We start from the raw sequence: 23,752 nt of genomic DNA, 5'->3' as shown, positions 1-23,752 counted from the left end.
TGGCCTTCTTAGCAGGGGTGGAAGCTGCGGAAGGAACGTTCGGTACCTTAGGTTTCGGTTTCGACCTCTCGGTATCGGACACGGACTTAACCTTCGATGTCGACGGCTTCGATGTCGATGCGTCGGCAGCGGAAGACATGATGACGGAGGAAATAACCGGCGGGTCAGCCATCGGTTGAAGCGCCTTCTCCAAAAGGAAAACTCTTAAACGTGCCGCTCTGTTTTTCCGAGTTTGGTTGGAAAACTGCGCACAATGTTCACAAGAGTCTGGCTTGTGGGTCTCTCCAAGACAAAAGATACAGTACTTATGGCCGTCTGGAGGAGGCAATTTACTTTCACAAGTACGACAACGGTTGAAAAATCCCCACTTTTTTGACTTTTTTGTCTTCTTCTTCTCCATAGACTGAGGTGAAAAAGATCAACGACAAGGGGGGGGGGCAGCGGCCCGAAGGCCTGAGGCAATTTTACCTCAGACGACGAAAACAAAAAGACTCCTTTTTTTGTCAAAACAGAGAAAGAAAAAGAAACTGAAGAAAAACTAAGGTAAAAAACGAGAGCTGATCACTAAAAAGTGACCCAAAAGCAGCGATCCGGCCAGACCTCTCGAGGAAAGGTCTGCTCAGCGTGGCGAAAAGGAAAGAACTGGTGGGATGTCCGTGCCTGCCCTTCTGGGCATGCTCACTGGGGCTCCTGAGCATGCTCAGTTGGGCCAGGCACGAAAATCCTTTTAAGAGAGCTTGCTAGGCACCGGCAGATCCAGCGCAGGCGCACTAGATCCCATTGGTGTGAAGCACAGAGACCACGAAGAAGATCAGGGTTTAGCACTGATTCAAATAACGCTACTCTGAGACGCGCCGCTCGATTGTTCCTAGTTTGGTTGGAAAACCTGGCACAATGGCGGCAGGACTCTGGTAGGTGCGCCTCACCAAAACAAAAAATACAAAGGGTGTGGCCGTCAGGTGGAGCGAGCTTACTGCCGTACCCCTTACAAAGTTTGAAAAAGCCCCACCTTTTCTCCATAAAACAAACAAGATGGAGAAGAAAAAGAGGTGGGGGGGAGGCCGAAGGCCAGACTGAGGTAAGACAAAACCTCCCCCTCACACTTAAATAAAAGTTTGGTTTTTTAAAGGAAAAAACAAAGACACGAAGAAAAGGAGGAAAACACTAAGAAAAAATCCGAAGAGAAATCTGAAGAGCCTCTGAGGAAAATAGCTACCAATCTCACCAACCAAGGAAAGGTGTTTCCAGCGCAGCAGAAAGAAAGGAACTGGCGGGATGTCCGTGCCCTCCCCTCTGGGCATGCGTGGTGGGGGTTCCTGCACATGCCTGAGGTCTGGGTGCGAAAATCCATTAAAGCTTGCTACAATACCGATCGATCTGGCACAGGCGCACTGGATCCCATGGGTGTGAAGCACAGAGACCACGTCGAAGATAAAGAAAGTTCCAGAGTTACTTCATGTTAAAATCTTCATCAGAATTTCTCAATGAATTATAGCTATAATTTAAACGCAAATTACTAAGCAAAAATTTATTAAATCCACTTGTACAAATTGTTAAATCCACTTATAAAATCTCCTTCATATACCTTAAAATATTGCTTAGCTTAATATTAGTATTACAATATATTTGTTTTTTTCTTATAGTCTTTTGTTAAGGATCTCCTTTACATTAATATTACTGTTATCTTCTTTACTGCTATATTATTCTTTCAGATTAAGCTATAATTCATAATTGGTCAATTACACATAGCCAGGGTAAATACACATAATTCTAATGGTTTATAAAATTTGAACAACAGGTATGCCTCACCATCCCTTAAATGAATAGCTTCAAAGTGCAAAAATATGACATGTCAACCCCCACACTAGCTAGCAGGTCAAAGTGGAAGATGCCACAACTAGGCAGAGCCTTTAAACAGCCACACAGAGACAGAGTGCTAGATGTACAAATCCATCTAGCAGGAGAAACTCTTTCAGATTTGTTGCTGGCAGCCGTTACTACCCAGCAGTGGTAGCCAGGAGCTGCTGCAGTCCCAGGGGTGGTGATGGGAGGTGAGACACGGAGTCAGCCATAGCAACAATGGGAGGGAACAAGGAGCCACTCCAGGCCAAGAGGCTGGAAGCTGCAGGAAGCCCACCTATGGCAATGTTGGGGGAGCCAGGGAACTGAGCCAGGCCCAGTGGTGGAGGCCAGGAGCAGTGGCAAGCCTGGGGGTTGCAGTGGGTGGTCTACAGAGCCATGGTGGACACAGAGGCTGGGAGCTATGGTAGTCCCAGGGCTAGTGATGGGAGGGAGGCTGGGATGCCTGCAAGTATTGTGGGTCACCATTTGTATATTCCAGTCAATGAGCCAAATGTTGAGATACTTAAATCTAAAATGAGACAGTGAACAAATACAACAGACCTTTCTACAAACCTGAAAAATGCCCAAGTTACCAAAAAAACCCTGAAATCTTTTTAAAATGGGGGTTAACTCCCCAAAATGATAAAAGAAGCAAGCCTTATATCCACTGTGGCCATTGCTAGGCAACCACAGCATCCCAAGTTTGGTTTTTATAAGTAAAAGGCAGGAGGAGGAGACAGGGCCCTTTCCACAAATGTTCTGGCCTTTGAGGTACAACTCATCAGAATTAGGCCTGAACGAACCACCGGGAGACTTGGTACCGCACAACCTGCATGACTCACCTAGGTCTGGCTGTTTACTAATATTCAACAGCAGCCACCCCATGAAGAGCCAGTGTTGTGCAGCGGTTATTACAGTTGCAGATTCGGACCATGAATCGCCATTCTGCTGTGGCAACTTTCGGGGCGACCTTGGGCCAGTTACATATTTTCAACTTAATTTCCTCACAGGCAGGGGTGGACTGGCCATTAAGAAGGTTTAAGCCTCCCCGAACCCAATGCAAGGTGGGCGAAGCAACACCCAACCCACCCAAGGAGAAATGGGGGAGGCAGTGCCTGGCTCAGCCCACCCAAGCCCTTGCTCTCTGCCTCCTCCATATGGGAAGGTGAGAAAGGGTCAGGCAGACTGCCTTGTCCCTCTCTCTCTCCTTCCTTGTGTGTGTGTGGGGGGGATAGAGTAAGGGCAGGCTAGGGGAGGGGCCCCTTTCCTAGGGTTTTTCACTCCCAGCCTCCTCCCCACCCCGCTCTCAGATTTTTTTTCTGAGGACAAAATGGAGGAGAGGAAAATATTCTTAAGCTGCCTTGGGTTCCCATTGTGGAGAAAGGTGGGGTATAAATTAAATAAATAAATAAATAAATATAGCTGAAGATGGGGGAAGTAAAAGTTAAGTTGGTTTTTGAGTGGGAAGGAGATAAGGATGAAGATATGGGGTTGCCAGGAGGAGGAAAAGAGGAAATACTGTGGGGAAGATGATGCCGGGGGAAATGAAGTCCTTCCTTGCAAGTTCTTTCATGTTTGTTTATTTTTTAATTTAATTTATTTGATTTATATACTGCCCTCCCCATAAATGGGCTCAGGGTGGTTTACATCAATTAGTATAATGCAATTTAAAAAATGTTATAATAGCAGTTTACACAGGATGAAATCATAGAATACCGAGTAAAAACAGAGAGATCAGATGTCAAATCAATGGTGGGTACCCTGATGTCTAATCAGATCCGGGCTGCTGGTGGGAGATTGACCAAAAGATGGGGCTTGGCCTGGTGACTGACACTGTGCTACTGAGCCATAGCTTTCTTGGGCAGAGGCTCACGGCATATGGCAGGAGGAAAAAACTGAAGTTGGGGAATGGATAAAGTTAGTTGTCTGGTGGGTGAGAAGGAGAGAAGGAGACAGGAAAAGAGAAGACACTACGGAGGGCTTTCAGGGAAGGAAAAGAGGAAATCATGGGGGAGGGAGAAAATGAGATGCCCTCCTCAAGTCCTTGAGGGTTCCCACTTGTATGTCAAGCATGCAAATAGCCAGCTACCATGGAAAGTAAAGACTGACTCCAAAAGTTCTCTTTGTTACTTTTAGGCCAGAAGTGGCTGATACAGATACAAGTAGGTGAGCTTGTAAATATGGGTGGTTGCTGAACCCAACTGTGAGGAACATTACTTTAAACAGCCACATAAAGATTAAAACCTCATCAAACCTCTAAAACAATGCATTAATCACTAAATTACAGTGCTGCTTGGTAACTGAATACTCCTTTACAACATTCAATCTCTGCAGGGCATAGTCTTCATTCTCTAAGGAAGACATTGAGGTTATTGGTTTGGTTCTGGGTTCTAAGTGAAATCCTGTATTTCCTAGCCAATAAGCAGTCGATATTAAATCTTTTCCTCAAAAATAATCTGATCACTCTAGATCTGATTAAACAAAACATTAAGTAGATACACAGACCATTGGCATAATCCACAGAAATCTATCCTGCATGAGCATACATCTCATTTCTATTCTACTTAAGTTCACTTTAAGAAATAAGGTAAATTTCAGAGCTTTGCCAAAAAATGGGGAAAGCAGATGTCACTGAATTCCAGATTTGAGAGATTCAGATGTTGTAGGGTGTGGCCATCTTATACAGATGATATTACATAGGCCAAGACATGACTTCAATAAACCTTCTGATTCATGATCTCTAAAGGCATGATGCCTGAGCATCCTGAAGAATAATTGTTCTCTTCCATTTGTTCTTGGATTTGTTCTGGGCATAAAGCCATTTATTCATAAATTATCTTTCAAGGATGAAAACTGTATGTTAGCTGGAACAGTGAAAAATACATATTTGCATATTTACACAAGAACCTAAAAGCAAACTTTCAGGCCTACTGTGTCAAAAACATTATAAACAGTGATTTAAAGTTAAATTCAATGCAATTTCTGGAGACTTATTTGCAAGGCTGAAATATATTTAGTTTTGCCACTTTTAAAGCAGACAACCTCTTACAACAGAAAATATGACATGTTTTCCTAACCTGCCCTTAAAACCTGGACAGCTACCCTGTTTTCCTGAAAATAAGACCTACCCCAAAAATAAGCCCTAGCAGGATTTCTATGCATTTGTGGTATAAGCCCTAGTGTGTTTTCTTGAGAAAAAATAAATATAAGACAGTGTCTTATTTTCGGGAAAACACGGTACTACTCTATTCGAAGCTGAAAATTAAAGTTGCTTGTAAATACCAGCAAATGCTGAAGTCATAACTTCTCTGGACAGAGAAGAGGAGTGGGGCATGGGCACAACTGTTGTCAACCCTGCTCAGTATACAGAACAAAGTAGAATTGACAGAAAAGAGCTTAGGGAGAAAGTTAATAAAACCTACACAGTAGAACTATTTCCTGCTTTGCTCAGTTCCATCCTTTAAGAAAATTAGAAGAAAGGAGTCCACTTTTCATGTGTAGCCTAAGGATGTTCTGACCAGTCAGTACAACAGAGGAGTTTTCAGCATGTCAGAAACTTGTCCCACATTCAGTAATTTCATTTGTCAGTTGCCCAGACAAGGCCTTTTCACTCAGGACTAATGGCATTCATATTTACAGAAAACACTGAATGTAAGAGGAAAATATAAAGGACATAGGTGAGGAAAAGAAGGAGCAAGAAGTATGGGTCAGCAAATTCTAGAAACAAAATGAGTTCCATGCTAGAGTCTCCCACATTGTCCAAAATTCTCTGAAAGCTGTACCTTTACCACCGCTTACCAATAATTATATTGCTTTCAGGGACTATTTCACATTGCCTTGACCAGTGGATCTTAACCTTTAATTCACTGCTACCCAATAATCATAAACACTGAATGCCACATTCCCCCAGTTTATTTAAATATTTATATTTTGCCTTTCCCACTGACTAAAGCAACAGTTAACAGACAGTTTAAAAAGACAAGAAAAATTAGCCATATAATCTTCCCTCACAATCTTCCCTCTTATGAAAATAACTGCAAAATGCCCACCTAAAGAAAATGGCATTAATTTCTTATGGAAGGTGGCGAGCATAGAGGTGTGAGGGAACAATTTAAATATATATGTCCTCACATGGGACAGTCATTCCATTTACTGTACTAGCTCAGAATTCTCAAGGGAAATTACTTTTGTGAAGCCACCCAACCAAAAGCTTACGCTTTGGGACCTAGTCTTCGAGGTTAGTTTTTTTCCATGCTATATAATCTTCTCAAACAGCACAATTGTAATATGAAGGTTGCTTTCACATAGACAATCCTATTAGAATATAGTGAGGACATGAGATGATTGTTATAATCTCAGTTCTTACTAGTTCTGATCACACTATTAGACAATAAGCTAAAAGGGCTTTCTGTATTGGTATCGATATACATCTAATTGTCAACACTGCCCGATCTGTAGATACTTAAATCTGTGAACTGGGGCCATACAGACACTAAAGAGATATTTCTGCAAAACTATTTTCCCACTGCAAGTGGGTGCAAGATGAAGAGGAGTGGGAAGACCGGAAGCTGCTGGCCTTTGCCCCATCAACCACCAAGGGTTCAAAGCTAAAGGTGGACAGGGAAGGAGGAGTGGGATCCATCACTGTTCTCCTGCCACTCTCAGCCAGTGATGCAGTGATACTGGAGGCTGGCTGGTGATGAGAAGCAGTAGCCATTGCTGCCCCGAGCCGCTGAGGCAGCAGCGATGAGGCAGGCAGGGGAAGGATAACCATAAGAGCCTGCTGCTCCCCTCCATCTTTAAAAAGGTAGCCCTGAAGGCAGGTTGGCAGGGGAGGCAGAGCCACCCCTACCATGTGAGCTGGGCAAGAGAGGAATTGACACTGCTCCACCACTTGTCAGAAGGGCACCTGGGGGATCCACTGCAGGGCAGAGGGAGGCAGGGGCAATTAAGTAGGGTGAGCTGGCTAGCTGTTGATAAAATACCCCACACAAGTATTGCAGGTCCCCATTTCTTCATTACTGTTTGCCTAAACATTCGCATAGCCTGCCTTATAATACGAACACAACTGCTACATGCTGTAGAAACACAATTAAAACATTGCTTAACATTTTAAAATGTACAGTGGCAAAAGTAAGCCTGTTTCAAAAGATACTATATAAAAAGCTGATTGTTTCAATATGTTCAATAGTCAATGTTATGTTTAGATAGTCCTCTAAGGCCTTATGAACAACACACTCTAACAATGTTTGTTAACCTACAGAACTAAAGTTAATTTGAAACTTCCAGTGAAATTTGAAAAACTATTAGGGAATGGGAAAATCCATACACAGTTTAAAAAAAAAAAAAAAAAACCGCTGGCACTGGTGGGAGAAAGGAAGCTAGGGAAAGCAGAAGCACTAATCCACATTGATGTGCTCAGATTTGACAACTAAAAGATGTGCATTCTTGTATCCTTGAAAATATGCTTCAAGCAAGATCCATGGCAAAAGTGAAAGACTCTAAGATGGTTGGTTGAACTGACCGCTCACAGATGTGCTGACATATGGAAGCCAGTGCCAATGCGCTACAACCTGTTGTACAGTGTCAGCAGTATAAATGACAGAACAGGTTGAACTCCTGTTAATGGCCATAAGTAGTGAAGGACAACTGTGACAGCTATGTCAAAGCTATTCAAGTCTTTTATTTTAATGCTCATCTTGGTGGAAAATATTACAGTTTAAACAAGTAAACACTGGACAATTTTTATTCATTGAAACCTCATTATTTTAGTAACCTTGGCTTGTTTTTATATTGTATAAATATAGTGATTAATCCCATCATGACATGAAAACATCTTTTATGCTTTGCAGAACATCACATACAAGTAAAGTTAAGCATAACAATAATTCCTAACTGATTCTTCACGTGTAGTTTCAAGTCCTGTTTAATGATTAATCAATTAAAAATTGTTTAATCAGGTGTTATGAAACTGATAGATTGCCATACTACCAAAACATCACTATGACTTTTTAGACTCTGAAGGAAATGTTAAATGGTAGTTTAACAGAAGGTCCTTTAAGAGTTAAAAGAAAAGGCCATATTTTCATTTCCTATTATGCCAGAACTAAAACAGCCCAAAACATTAAGCATGTTCCTAACTAAGAATCATCAACTAAAACTGCCCTGACTGGTTTAAATAAAAGTCCTCCCCCATATAAACCTTTAACAGATTATACCATTAATTAAAGCTTATGTCGCATAAATCTTGGCTTTGGTCCAGAAATGCATAGCCGTGAAGTGGACCATGGTCTCCCACATGACCTAAACCAAACCTTGCATTTCAGCTCTCCATGTAGAAAAAATGTCTACCGGCCTGTCAAACAGGCAATTAGTACTCTGGGCATGTTCTAGTGTGAACACTTAAACAGTTCAAATAAAAAACTGGTTAGCTGTCTGCTACAGCTAATCATTATCCTGCTACCAAAAAGAATTATGCTGTGAAGACTTACTAATTATAAATTCATATCTTATCGTAATTAATAAATGCAAGTTATACAAGATTACACAATGCTAAGACTGAAAGTTCCAATACAAATTTGTAAGGACATTTAAACAGATATCTGGCAGCCAGTCATAGTAAAGTGCAAATGGTGCTATTTCAGCATTAAGTTCAAGTGTCCCATTTTCAAAGTAACTGTAGAAATTCCATGTGAATCCAGCTGACAGAGGATTAGCTTATGACAACTCCGTTTCAGGTATCTTCTTTCATCAAAGCAGGTATAGCTTAAGAATCCATTCAATCAAAATTTCCTCCATTTGTTTCAAAAAGGACTGGTGCAAGTCTGTCAGCATAATGCGATATCTGTTTAAATGTCTTTACAAATTTGTATTGGAACTTTCAGTCTTAGAATTGCATAAGTATTAATAATCAATACACACAAATATTGTTGTATACCTTGCATTTATTAATTACAATAAGATATGAATTTATAATTAGTAAGTCTTCATGGCACAATTCTTTTTGGTAGTTCATTTCCATGATTCTCTCTTTATTTCTTAACCATTATCCTGCAGCAACAGAGCATGTGCCACCTGGAAGTTGTATGGAACCTTTCTTTCCCAGAAGTCTGACTGCTGTAATCAATCATCCCTTTAAGACTCCAGTGTTTTCTGGAACATAGCTTTGACACAGGGTCCACTTTGTACTGCTAAGGGTTTGCTCTTCTGTAGTCATCTTAACTATAATTCTGTAGTCGTGTTCAAACTATCGCACAATTGCACTCATATCACATGCTAGCAAGGTCATGCTCAAGATCCTACAAGCTAGGCTTCAACAGTACGTGGATAGAGAACTGCCAGAAGTACAAGCTGGGTTTCGAAGAGGTAGAGGAACTAGAGATCAAATTGCCAACATTCGCTGGATTATGGAGAAAGCAAGAGAGTACCAGAAAAACATCTACTTCTGCTTCATTGACTATGCTAAAGCCTTTGACTGTGTGGATCACAACAAACTATGGCAGGTCCTTAAAGAGATGGGAGTACCAGACCACCTCACATGTCTCTTGAGAAACCTGTATAAGGGCCAAGAAGCAACAGTTAGAACCGGATATGGAACAGATGAATCACAAGTGGGAATTAAGATTGCTGGGGAAAAGATCAACAACCTCAGATATGCAGATGATACCACTCTGATGGCAGAAAGTGAAGAGGACCTCAAGAGCCTCTTGCTCAGGGTAAAAGAGGAGAGCGCAAAAGTGGGCTTGAAGCTCAACATCAAAAAAACTAAGATCATGGCATCCGGCCCCATCACTCCTTGGCAAATAGAAGGGGAAGCTGTGGAAGTAGTGACAGACTTCACGTTCCTGGGATCCCAGATCACCGCAGACTGTGATTGCAGCCATGAAATTAAAAGACGCCTGCTCCTTGGGAGGAAAGAGATGGCGAACCTAAACAGCATGATAAAAAGTAGAGGCATCACCCTGCCAGCAAAAGTCCGTATGGTCAAAGCAACTGTATTCTCGGTAGAAGAGAAGAAGAAGAAGAGATTGCATTTATACCCCGCCCTTCACTACCCAAGGGAGTCTCAGAGCGGCTTACAAACTCCTTTCCCTTCCCCTTCCCACAACAGACACCCTGTGAGGTGGGTGGGGCTGAGAGAACTCTGACACAAACTGCTCTTTCAGGAACAGCTGTGCCAGAGCTTGTGACTGACCCAAGGTCACATCAGCAGGTGCAAGTGGAGGAGTGGGGAATCAAACCCGGTTCTCCCAGATTAGAGTCCGCACACTTAACCACTACACCAAACTGGTAGTCATGTATGGCTGCGAAAGTTGGACTATAAGGAAGGCCGAGCGCCGAAGAATAGATTCTTTTGAACTATGGTGCTGGAGAAGACTCTTGAGAGTCCCTTGGACTGCAAGAAGATCAAATCAGTCAATCCTAAAAGAAATCAACCCTGACTGGTCCCTGGAAGGCCAGATAATGAAACTGAAGCTCAAATACTTTGGCCACCAAATGAGAAGGGAGCACTCACTGGAGAAGACCCTGATGCTGGGAAAGATTGAAGGTCAAAGAAGACGGGGATGGCAAAGGATGAGATGGTTAGACAGTGTCATAGATGCAACGAACATGAAGTTGAGCAAACTTCAGAGGATGGCGGAAGACCGGAAGGCCTGGCGTGATCTAGTCCATGGGGTCGCGAAGAGTCGGACTCGACTGTGCGACTGAACAACAAGAAGTCATCTTAAAGTAGAATTATAGTTGCACTTATAGTGCTATATCTCCACTGAAATCCTAAAACGCCTCAACCCCATACAGAAAACAGTATTGCAACTGATCATTCATCATTATCCAATCTCATTTCCTCTTTGCAATCCCATAATTTGTTATTTATTTTGCTGTAATATTTTGTTAATCATCCTATTTTATTGTTGTGCACAAAATAACTGAAAGCAGTAAGTCATCACTACAATGCACCTCCTTCCAGATGTATAAAAAGTGGTTTGCCAGTCCACACCTGACAGGCAAGCAAAGGGATTTCATTCAAATCCAAAAATAAATCACCACAAGTCAGGTCTGAGAAAGACAGAGGGACAAAATGCACTTCACTGCCTCAGTTTGGCAGTTACAATGTTTGGATTCTTTGTAAAACCACAGAGAGAAGTGATGGCAATTCCAGACACACTGTATCCTGCATTGACCCATCTGGGGGAAAGATAAAAATGTAGCAGATAATGTGGAAATAGCCATTGTTTGAAACCACAATATGTACTGCATTCCATACAACTGCAATGCTAATATCTTGCAGTTATTTCTCATTAAAATTCCCAACTGATACAAATAAGATGTTTGAATTACACAGAGTTAATATACGTACTTTTTATAAAACATTCAAGTGTCATTTGACTAACGCAATGCTCCAGAGGGTTAGTACCCTGCTGGAAAGAAACTGGGCTCCAAGAATAAACCCTGCCCCCCCCTTTGAGCCTTTCAACTTCATGTGAGGAAGAGATTCAATACCTGATTTTTTTCATGTAAAAGCTTGAACAAACAACAGTCTCTATTGTAAATGACAGAGATAATCACATAAAGCTGCCTTATACAGTCACTCACACCAGTACTGTCCACTCAGACCAGCAACAGGTCTCTGGCATTTCAAGGAAGGATCATCCCAGTCCAACTACCCAAGATTCTATAATGAGAAATGCCAGTGATTGAACCTGGGACTGTCTGCATGCAAGCATTTCCACCAGACTTTGACACTTCCGAAGGCACTGAATAATTTATACATGGAAGAAACTGGAGAACACCAATAACATCTTGGCAGATGAATTTTGTGATTTTTAAACTTAGATCACAAATACTTCTACAGTACATTAAACTAAAAAATCATCAATGACTTTCTATTGCCATGTAAACCAGAAGTATGTTGGTAATTTATTTCTGAATTGGACACCATACAGGTAACTGAAGTGTACAGTCTATTATCCGATCCCAAATAATGATTAAAATTTACTTGGAAAAAAATAGAATGGTACCTCAAATAACAGCAATGAAGCAATGTCTATTTATGGTATGAAATAGTTTATAATTCCTTTGGACCCTTAATGAAATACTTTGTTCAGAAAATGTTACAGTTCTCCCCCTCCCAAATACTAACACTGTGAAAACTAAAGTAGCTGTATATTTGCAGAATCTCTCAGAACTATAGGAACAAAAACGCAAACGAATATTTATTCCTATTTTATATTTATTAAAATCAATCGTTCAAACCATAGATGCTTATGTTTCTTTGATACTAAATATTTATCCAGATAAATATTTGCATCAAATATGTCCCAATGGATTTTCTGTGATTAGGAAGACCAGAGAAATTTATGTTTTTCCCCCTACGTGAATTGCCTACTCTCTTCTTTAGAAGTCAATCCTTTTTTGTGATCAAAATTCAAAGAAAGAGAGACATCACCAACTACCACGATATTATTGACAGTTTTCCAGTGATATTAAAGGAACAAGAATAAAAACAGCATTCTTGTGATCAAACTAAGCAGAACAGAAGCTCCACTTTCCTAATTATCTGAAAATCTACTTAATGACTCTACTGCCATAATACCTGGCTTCACAATTTCTTCCACTGATAAAATTACTCAGCCATAACAGAGGAATTATTTATGACCTCTTAGTACATAAATGTTGCAAGCTACTAAGTCTCTAGATAAGTTAGAAGTCCACATCCCTAATATTCAGAATAGTGGAAAACAAACAGAAGGGCCCTGTAGCTATGCATACAATCTGTCTTAGCAAAACGTCTGACAGCTGCAACACTAACAAAATTAACAGTGGATGAATTAGTACCAGACGCTAAACAGTTGCTATGGAAAGAATCATCAGTTTCTTTTCCCCCCTCATAACCTAACTATTAAAGAGGAAAAAATCCTCAAAATCAAAATGCTTCATTCTATCCTTTTCTTTTAAACAAAACATTTCTACTGTGCTACAGAATACTTCTCAGGAAAGTTTTATGTTACATGCAGAATTTCGTGTTAAGACACCATCCATGGGAAACATGTTACTGACATAAAGTTAGTCTTACTTTTGACAGAGCTGGCTGAAAAGAACTTTAGGAGAAAGGGGACCCCTTCCAGCTTCTTTCATGCTGTGAAGGAACAGGAACATAGCTGAAGTCAGTGATCCAGGGCTTGAGAGGCAGACTACCAAAGGATCCTGTGGGACCAAAACACATTTCAGAGATTTTAGAAGCAGAGAAGAATGCTTGTTCTTAATTTACAATTTAAACAGTTGATACAATTTATTTTTAAAAAATCAAACAAACAAAATTCCATCTAGACTATTTAGGGCTTTTTACAGTTTTTTCTGTGAAGGGGACAAAAATAGCATTTCTGTCTTTAAGACAGGATATTCTGCACTCAAGCAGAACAGAAGATGGCAAATGTTTTGAAACTGGTTGGACTAAAGAGTGATATTTAGCAATTTAACAGGACAAAGAGAATCAAAATATGGTTTTACGGAGTACAGACAGAACAAATCTAGACCAAGTACCTTTGTGTATTGAAACTGGAAATGAGAGACAAAGACATTAATTTCTTCTCCAGGACAGGAGCCAGGTCAGATTTATATTTTAATTCAGCACTCAAAGAGCAGCCATATGACCATTTGACCCTTGATTTTATATAGATTTTATATGTGCATAAACTGCTGTACACATTTTTTTTTAAAAAAGACAGAAAATATATTAATTACGATTGCTTTGCAGTATCCAGAAAATATTCTTCTCAAAGAAGGTATCCTTGACTGAGTATTTCACACAAAGTTGCAAGTTTCACTAAGTGCTTACCAGTTGGGATAGTGGATTTTGACCTATTTTCAACTTTGTCCCCTTTTCCTTCATTTCACACATTAGCTCATTTAACAAATGTGTCTGTGCCAAGTTCTAGAGAAAACAGGAAAAATGCAATTGATATTTATCAACTAAATGAACATAATAATAAATTCTTATTGAAGGGGAACATGACCTGTAGAAAGTATAGTTGTCATTAGAAAAAGCCATGGTTAAAATCTAGAGTGCTCCTTTGGGCCTGCTGAAAAGGTTGTGCATGCCCAAGCAAAAATTTTGACCTGTTCTTTCAGTGCAGTTGTCCATGCCACATTACCAACTGCTTCTGAAATTACCTTTAGTTTTTAAAGAGCCAAGAACACTTTTTAAATGGTAAAATTCACCTGTGCTCACAGAATTAGTTGTATGAATCCTGCATTTGGGAGCATGGAAGAGAGAGTTTTATTTTTTAGCATGGAGTGGGACTGAATAAAAGGAGGACCTGCAACTGAGCAGTGCATTTGTATGTGCCCACCTAGGCGTTAAGAGGAAAAGATCAAGAGTCCAGTAGCACCTAAAAGACTAACAAAATTTGTGGCAGGGTATGTGCTTTCGTGAGTCACTGCTCACTTCTTCAGATACAGCTAGAATGGGAGTCCATCTGTCCTATATATTGGAAAGTGGAGTGATTTCAGATGCCAAATGAATTAGCAGGCAAATGACAACAGCAGACATTGTTGGATTAGATGTGATATGCAGAGGGGTAGTAGGCATGGAGAAATCAGCATTGGTAATGAGACAGGAAACCTAGTACTCGATTAAGTCCAGGAGAATGCATTGTTTTGAGCTTTGTTACAGTTGCAATACCTCTTTCTAATCTCCCTTTGAAATTCCTTTGCTTACAAAGCAGTTCTCTTACAAAGGAATTTCAAAGGGAGATTAGAAAGAGAGACTGCCGAATTGCAACTACTATTGTCATTTGGCTGCCATTTAGCATCTGAAATCACTCCACTTTCCAATATATAGGACAGATGGACTCACATTCTAGCTGTATCTGAAGAAGTGAGCAGTGACTCATGAAAGCTCATATCCTGCCACAAATTTTGTTAATCTTTTAGGTGCTACTGGACTCTTGCTCTTTTCTACTGCTACAGACAGACTAACACAGCTACTCATCTAGATCTATCTCCACAAAAAAGTATTGCATGGTTCTTTTATTCCGAGTATTAATATGTGAATTGTATGGTATATCATCAAGACACAGGCATTTCTTGATTAAAACTTAAAATTTGGAATAATGTGACTTTTAAAGAAGTCTGCTATGACTACATATGAAGGGGTGTCAAACATAAGGCCTGGGGGCCAGAACTGGTCCGTCCAGGGCTCTTATGCAGCTCATAAGCAACTAGTGCAAGAGAGGAAACAGGAGACTTCTCAGGGGGAGTGGTTTCAGCACAGCAGAACAACCTCATCTGCAGCAGTCAAGCAAAATTGGAGCATTTGCCCAGTGCTGCCCGCTGGCTCTCCAGTGTGCCCATATGGGTCTTCCTTTGCGCCCCCCTTCCCAGCCCATGGGGCCTTGCAGTGAGGATATAACAACTCAGAGCCTACCAGCTGCTGTCTTTTATACAGTTTATATCTCCAGTTCCTGGCATTACGTTTTATGGCACACATGGCCCGGACCAACAAAGTGACACTTGTGTCAGATCCAACACTCATAACAATTTAGTTTGACACCTCTGCTCTAGCAGCTCCTGCAAAAAGTTCGAGTTCCCTGGTAAGACAGGAAATGAATTAAACCAATTGGTGACTCCAACTCAGCAGACAGGAAGTGCCAAGATTTGGTCTTGTCTCCTTGATGGACATATGGCAATCACCAATGACAAGATTTTCTCCCTCATAGAGCAAGAATGATCTCTGAGTTAAGAATGAGGATCCTGATATACTGTAAATGATATATGAAAATGTATGCACATTATCAGGTAAAAAGCTTAGGATCAGTCAGAATTACAAAGGAAGAAGAATACAGCGTTGCTAAGTGAATGAAGCCACCTGAGCTTTATTTTTTTAGACAGCTATACTTGGGAGCAGAGACCCAAGTTTTACCTTACCTGTATAACAGCATTAAAGAAGCAAGTGTTTCCTAAATTATTAATTCCTTTAACTGGAATTGATGCCCAACTGGAACTGATCCTTCTTCCCTTTAATACATCACTTGTGTCATTGTTCTCTTCATTTAACCATATATTTTTTGATGATGAACCTGCAATAACACACATATATATACCTATTAGCACCATCAAGTGTTGTTAAAAGGTTGGCGCTCACAAGTCTGTTTAAAAGGCAAAACAGTGAAATTAATTACACATACTAAATGATGAAACACAATTTGAAATAACAATGAGTTTGTAAGATATTTGTTACCATCTACCCACCACATTTTTGAGTGACGCCATGGCTTTGCATGCAGATGAAGAAGAAAAGTTGGTTTTTATACCCCACTTTTCACTACCCTAAGGAGTCTCAAAGCAGCTTATAATCACCTTCCTTTCCTCTCCCCACAATAGTCACCTTGTGAGGTAGGTGGGGCTGAGAGAGTTCTGAGAGGATTCTGACTGGCCAAAGATCACCTAGCAGGCTTCATGTGGAGGAATGGGGAATCAAACCCAGTTGTTCAGATTAGAGTCTGCCACTCTTAACCACTACACCACACTGGCTCTCACCATGATCGTCCCAGGTTCAATCGCCACCCTCCCCAGTTAGAAAAAATCCAATAGTAGGTGATATGACAGGCCTATATGCAAGATCCTGGAGGACCACTGCCAGCCAGAGCAGATAATACAATTGTTGTAGTATACATGGTTCTCCACCCCCGTTTTTCCTTCACAACAATTCTTGAGTTGAGAGTGACTGGATTATAGCCACTCAATGGTTTTTGTGGCCGAACAACATTTGAACTCAGGTCTCCCTAGTCCTAATTTAACATTCTAGTTGCTACACCACATTGGATATATTACTTTGTGAATTTGCAAACAGTGAGTATGATGGAGAAAATGCCTAAATAATGTCTAGCTATTGTGAGCAGGGCCTTCTGCAGGTGGCAACCTGCAAATAAACAAACACATAAACTGCCTGTACATGTGCCTTCTCCAGTGTGGCCCCCACCTGCTGGAATGGCCTGCCTGAGGCAGTCAGAAAGGCTCCCACTTTCCTGGCTTTCCACAAACGACACAAAACTGAATTATTCAAGAGCACTTTTCTACACAGGCAAAAGGGTAGTACTATATAAAAGGCTTCACAAAGTTACTTGGATACATTTTGGGGGACTGTTTTCTGTATTACTGTGTATAGTTTGCTGTGGGTTAGATCCTATTATGTAATTCTGCATCATTCTATGTGTCGTGTAAACACTTATGCTTCGCTTCAGTTCTGTTCTGTTCTTAAGACATCTACAACCCAAATCCTTGTCATTATCGAATGTCCCATCTTTTTTATTGTACTGACTTACTCCGTGTAATACACCTTGAATCCCAGGAAGAAAGGTGGCCTATAAATAACATAAATAAAATTAATAGTGACCTTAGTGTATTCATCCCTTACAGTGTATACCACCAAGGGTCCCCTACCTTTTTGAGCTTGCAGGCACCTTTGTAATTTCGACGTAGCATGGTGGACACAGCCACAAAATGGCTGCCTCAGGAGATGGTACCAGCCACAAAATGTCTGCTGCAGAGAACCTTCAGTCATACATTAAAGATCCTTTTGCTGTGGTAGCAGCTGCTACTAAAGCCACATTTTTAAACATGTGCACAGCCAATTAAATCTCCAAAGGCCAATCAGAAGCCTTGCTTGTCAAAGGCCGCACCTGGACCCACTCACTTTCTCAAAATACTTGGTGAGCACCAGGAAAGGTGTTGACAGGCACCATGTTGGGGACCTTTGGTGTATATGTTCTCTCTTATGTATGATTTATGTATAAATTACACTCTTATGTATAAATTAAGAGTTTAGTGAATTTAGAGAACTGTGAGCTTACATTTCTTTTTCTTAACCACAAGAACCCTATGCCTCATTACAAACTGCTATGCAAATTATGGGAAATGTCAAAAGCAATTTGTGGTACGGCATAGGGCTCAGCACCTTGATCTGGATAGCCCCAGCTAGTCCACTCTTGTCAGATCTTGGAAGCTAAGCAAGGTTGGCCCTGATTAGTATTTGGATGGGAGACCACCAAGAAGTCCAGAGTTCCTACACAGAAGCAGGCAACGGCAAACCACCTCTGAATGTGTCTTGCCTTGAAAACCCTATGGAGTCGCCATAAATTGGAGGTGACAACAGCACTTTACATAGGGGATTCAACAAGTTACATGGCCTGAACAGCACATTTATGAAACATGTAAATACGAGACTGTATCTCCAGCTTCCAGAAAGGCAGATTTATAATGAAAACATTCCACTGGTGGCAGCAATGAGATTTATAACCTTCTGCCCTCCACTCAAACAAAAGTTCAAATTAGTCTGTAACACATTGATAGAAACTACATTTTCTTTGATGACAGCTTTGTAGCCTTCTCTGTCTAAACTAATTTTGCCATTAGGCAGAAAGTTGGTTAATCTAGAGCCAGATGCATAGAAGATTGTTTTAAACCTTAGAAACCCATATATATTTAATAAATAGTAACATAATATGCTACCAGTACAGTGTCCTTGCACTTTCCTATTTGACTTAGTACTTAAAGAGAAATGGGGCAGTGAAGTTAGACAGCCATTAACTTGTAGCCTAGAGGTAACAAAAAGACTTGAGACGCATTATTTAGCCTAGATTTCTACTAGCAACTTTCATATTGTTGTAACAGCTGCACTAAATATGAACATTACTGACATCTAGAGCATTTCAAGTATTGATTAACAATGCATGTCAATGTGAACAAGTTATGGACTTAATGGATGCCAAGAGCTGCAGTGCTGCAATCTACATTTTGACATATGAACTCATGTATTTGTCCTAATGAGTTACATACCGAAGACTCATTAAGTGTTCCTGAGAAGTAACTAAACAGACCTATTTACATTAATAGAACACTGAAGCCAAAAGACTTCCCTGTACATTAGTCCCAGATTTCTCTAGCCTCCAAGACTGCGGGGGAAGGGGGAAGACTATACTTCTATTTTATAAGAAAATAAATATTTTAAAGTACCTGTTACAGCTGATATTGAATAGTTGAAATAATTTCCTGCCTTCCAGACAAGGCTCATTTTTGAAATTTGCCTGGATTTGCAATTCCACTTTTCACACACATAAAACCTCCCCAATCAGGTTCATAACTATACTGTTCATAAAGAGTAGTCTCAAAGCTACTAACATGGGCCAGTGTAACCAAACACAACATGCCAGGAAATTCAGGGTTTAATGCACGTCCCCCCTTTTTTTTTGCATACTGAACTAGTTTCTTAATTTCTGTACACATAAAAGCCATATACATAACAAATACATGTGCAACTATCAAATTTATGTGAAATGCAGCACACGTTTTTTGTCAATATGTATACTTTTCCTAATCAAAATTAATCTCTGTGTAGGAAGAATGCCACCACACAAAGTTTCCCTAACAATGAAGTCTGTAAAGCAACACTGATACCTAACTTCCGTTCTTTTAAAATAAATTCTGTTAAGTTGTAACATACACAAAAGTGTGATCACAAACATGAAGATAAGAACATAAGAACATAAGAACATAAGAGACGAAGTCTGTCAAGCAACACTGATACCTAACTTCCGTTCTTTTAAAATAAATTCTGTTAAGTTGTAACATACACAAAAGTGTGATCACAAACATGAAGATGATAGAATATACCACTGCTGAAAACAAATGAAGTCCTATCATTATAGTATTTCTTTAGGTGGTTAGAACTTACATGATATTATTTTACAAAATAATGTCACAATAGTTCAATATACATGCCATTCTAATACTTCTAATCCTTTCAGTGGGATTCATAAACAGAACAGAGTCTTTGCAGTTAACCAAAAGGGTATAATAGTAGCACCATCTTACTGGAATACACACTAAATTTATTTCCGTCAGAACAGAACTTGGGAAGTAACAAATGAACTCCGCCTACCTGACGCCTGTAATTTCCACACAGAGCACCTATAATAATCCCCCTCACTGACACAATTTCTAACATTTCCAACATCTCTAATGCACAAGACTTATAGGTTACCTACAGCATTGAGCCAGCAAAGACAGAAGTGAGTTTGGAACCTAAAATCACAATTTTATTCCACCTTTATAAGATCTGATATATGGGTTATCCCTTTATTTTATATTCATAACCACACCTCGAAATAAAGTTAGGTTGAGTGATAGTGACTGGCCTAAGGTCACCCAATGAATTTCATGGCTGAGCAGAAATTTGAACTCAGGTCTTGCTGGTCCAGGTCCAGCATCTATCCAATTTATCCCACTGAAAAAGTAAACTATAGTAGGGAGTATTCCCCCTCCCCCCCAAAAAAAAAATTATAAGACATGTAAATGGAACACATTGGTTACATTTTTAAAAAGCCAAAACGGTGTACTTAATTTACATATTGGTCTACAGCAGTTGTTGCATTTATCCATCGGCATTCGACAACATCTGGGACAACATCTTAAAGTAAACAATGCTCACAAAGCCATCTGGACAAAACTGCAGGCAAAAATTAGAGCAGTAGCATATGGAAAAGCAGATTTTTCTCTCCCCTTCAGCAGTGAAGGATGACAAATGTCAAACCTAGATCTGTCCACGCTTCACTGTGCTATGCTTTGCAGCACCACCTGGCTCTCCTTGCACAGCCACCAAATATGGACAGCACTGCCACAGCGGACCATATCTGCAGGGCAAACTCAATAAAAGCATTTCATTTCATGGTTAAATGACAGCTTCACACAAGTAGCAAGGTTCTATTTACTGAATCTCAAATGTGAATCATCGGGGGGGGGGGGGAACAAAGACAAACAAAGCCCACAAAAAACAAGGAACAGAACAGCTTTGCTACTAGACCTGAATGCTCATGTAATTATAAAACGCAGGAAACCATAATGAAACATCTGAATGTCACACTAGTTTAACAATCATCCAGAAATTTGAAAATTAATGAAGTGTTTATTGCCGCTTCTTACTTTCTGATCCCCAACAAAGAAGTGCTTAGAGGACAAACAATTAAAGCTGCAATCCTATGCATCGCCACTTGGGAGTCCGTCCCACTCAATTCACTAAGATTTATTTTCAAGTCAATAAAGGATCAGACATGTTCAGCTAATCTCCAAAATGAAAACTGAACTAAATGGTTCGTCAAATGGACAATATCTACATATTCACTAGGAAGTAGATCTTCCTTTACATAGTTATATATTCACTAGGAAGTAGATCTCTGAGGAACACTTAAACCTAATAGGCCCAAAATTATCTGCTCTCCACATGGACTTTTTAAATAACATTCACATTTTTATACACTATTTTTAATTAACACACTGAAATTGAGGACTTCTCAAATCACATGAGTATGACAAGCCAGTCCATCCTAGTGTTTCTTCCTACTGGAGGCAGTACAGCTGTTGTTCAACAGCCTTTGTTACATCTGCACTATACTGCCAACTGTGTGGTATCACAGTGGTGATCTTCTTAGGGTTGCCAGGTCCCCTCGTCGCTCCAGTGGGGGAATTTGGGGGGTGTTCTGGGGGTGAGCAGGGATGCCCGCAAGCCCCACCCCCAAAAGCGACCACCCGCCTGGCCACCTCTCTCCCTCCCCTCCTGCCAGATTTAAAGGGCTTCAGCTGATCAGGGATCATGTGGCCCACCAATCATTTGGAGGGCCTTTAAATCTGGCAGGAGGGAGGGAGAAGGGCGGTCATGGGACACATGCTCGGCTCATAAAAAGACCCTTTAAAGAGTCTTTTTACGAGCAAGCGTGCAGCAAGCAACCACCCCACTCACTCACTCACGCTAGATTTAAAGAGCCCTCCAACTAATCGGCGGGCCACGTAGTCCCCGCCAATCAGCTGAAGCCCTTTAAATCTGACAGGAGGGGAGGGAGAGGGGTGGCTGGGCGGGTGGCTGCTCTTGTGGGCAGGGTTTTCCCACCAGCCAGCTGGCTGGGGGCAGACTAGAGCCCCTAAAAGTGGGGGAACCCCTGCCCGGACCTGGAGGCTGGCAATCCTAATCCTTCTACTCTGCAACTTTTCCTCCTTTCAATGTACAACAGATCTGATGTGCCACTTCCTAGCTGAAGGTATCAAGCCAGGCTGGGTTAGTGAAGCGGGTCTGGGAGGTGAACAAACATCTCTCTGTGGGAGGATATAATTCTGACCACTTTCAAAGAGACAGTCACAAGACTTCCTGAAGGTGCCCCAAGACCACAATGACCTAAATTATTATGACCCAGTGTCCAACATTCAGTTCACGAGTAAGGTGTTTGAGCAGGCAGTTGCTACACAACTCCAGGTAGTCTTGGAAGAGATGGATTAGTGAGACCCATTTCAATCTGGATTTAGTCCTGCGTTTGGAACAGAAAGAGCCTTGGTTGCCCTGAGTCTTTGTTGGGAAAGAAAAAGGAGAAGTGTACTCCCATTGCTTCTGCTGGACCTCTTAGTCCAGAGGTGTCAAACTCATTTTTATGAGGGCAGGATCAGACATAAATGTCACTTTGTCGGACTGGGCCAAGTGTGCCATAAAACATAATGCTAGGTACCGGAGATATAAACTGCAGCTGGTAAGCTCTGAATTGTTGTTGCCTCACTGCGAGGCCCCATGGGCTGGGAGGGGGTGCAAATCAAAACCCATATGCGTGGACTGGAGAGCCAAGGTTGCAGCATTGGGCAGACGCTCCCATGCTGCTTGACTGCTGCAGACGAAGTTGTTTCGTTGTGCTGAAGCCACAATTGGAGTGGCTCCACCCACTCCCCCTGAGTAATCTCCTGTTCCCTCCCTCGCACTTGCTCGCAGGCTGCATAAGAGCCCTGGATGGGCCCCCAGGTCTTATGTTTGACACCCCTGCTTTATACCAATATATCTAATTCTCAACATGGCCCTTTCTGTGGGTACTTAATTTCAGACACTGAAGCCGTGAACAGACAGGCAGATCTTTTAACAATCCTGAGGGGAAAAAACAGGGTTTTTTTTTTTGGGGGGGGGGGGGAATCTGAAATCTAAAACAAAACAAACCATTGTGGGCTTAAATACCCCCAAAATAATAGAAGCATTACAGTAGAAGCATTTTAAAAAGGCAATCTCAGTGACCATTGTAGGATTGCTAAGTAATCACAAGAATACTTCCAGCCTTCAAACATTAGTTTCTGTCAGTGAAAATCAGGGGAAGGGCACTTTCAAGGGCTATTTTGGCCTTCCAATCCACCCCCACTCCCCTCCCTCCAACACTGGAGGGAGGACTTATCAGGGCCACCACTGAGCAACCTGCTACCATGCCATTTGTGCAACTTGCCAGGCATCAAGGTGGTTACAACTTGATGCCACAGAACTCACCTGGATCAGCAGCAACATCCACATATATTGCATGACTTGACCAGACCCCTCACCTGAGAGACTTGCCACTGCACAACTGTTACAACTTGGCTGGAATTTTCCCACAGATAGGCTGCCAGGAAGTAGGGAATACTGACAGCCAGTGTTGGCAGGGGTGTTGAACTCATTTGGTATGAGGGCCGAATCTCACGTAAATGAGACCTTGTTGGGCCGGGCCATGTGTGTCATAAAATGTAATGCCAAGGCTTCCGGTCGAGCTAAGATGGTGCATTGACGCGTTCCGCGATCTGTGCAGAGCGGACGACGGCCTCTTCTGACAGTTTGGGCTGTTTTCAACCCAACGCATCGCTCCCCAGAGAGGGGGGGGACAAGCAGGCAGCAGCGCCCAAGAGGGAGTGTGGGATTGGCAAGATTGAGCTTCGGAAGAAGCTGAATCGAGCTTTGATCTCATCCCGCGAAGAGGGTAATTGCCGAGCATCTCTCCAGGGGCCGTTCGAGCCGGGTATCCGGCATAAATTCGCCGTCAGCCGACTTCTTGAAGATGGGAAACTACTTGTAAGTGAAAAGAAGCAA

At 41.3% G+C, this 23,752-nt stretch overlaps 1 protein-coding gene across 1 annotated transcript in view; it reads right to left on the bottom strand.

Annotated features, from left to right (window-relative positions):
* The window catches only part of USP45 (ubiquitin specific peptidase 45), a 106,527-nt gene that overhangs the window by 52,842 nt on the left and 29,933 nt on the right, over positions 1–23,752 (bottom strand). Inside the window, exons 6-8 of the mRNA XM_015424911.1 lie at positions 15,769–15,920; positions 13,679–13,774; positions 12,917–13,047 (exon numbers count right to left, since the gene is read on the bottom strand). Of these exons, the coding sequence (XP_015280397.1) occupies positions 12,917–13,047; positions 13,679–13,774; positions 15,769–15,920 (379 nt within the window). The remainder of the gene's footprint in view (positions 1–12,916; positions 13,048–13,678; positions 13,775–15,768; positions 15,921–23,752) is intronic.

The sequence above is a fragment of the Gekko japonicus genome, unplaced genomic scaffold (genome assembly GCF_001447785.1).
Source record: "Gekko japonicus isolate JY-2015 unplaced genomic scaffold, Gekko_japonicus_V1.1 scaffold1454, whole genome shotgun sequence".
NCBI classification, from domain to species: Eukaryota; Metazoa; Chordata; class Lepidosauria; order Squamata; family Gekkonidae; genus Gekko; species Gekko japonicus.
Note: the sequence above shows the minus strand (reverse complement) of the source record. Positions and strands in the feature narration are given on the sequence as shown.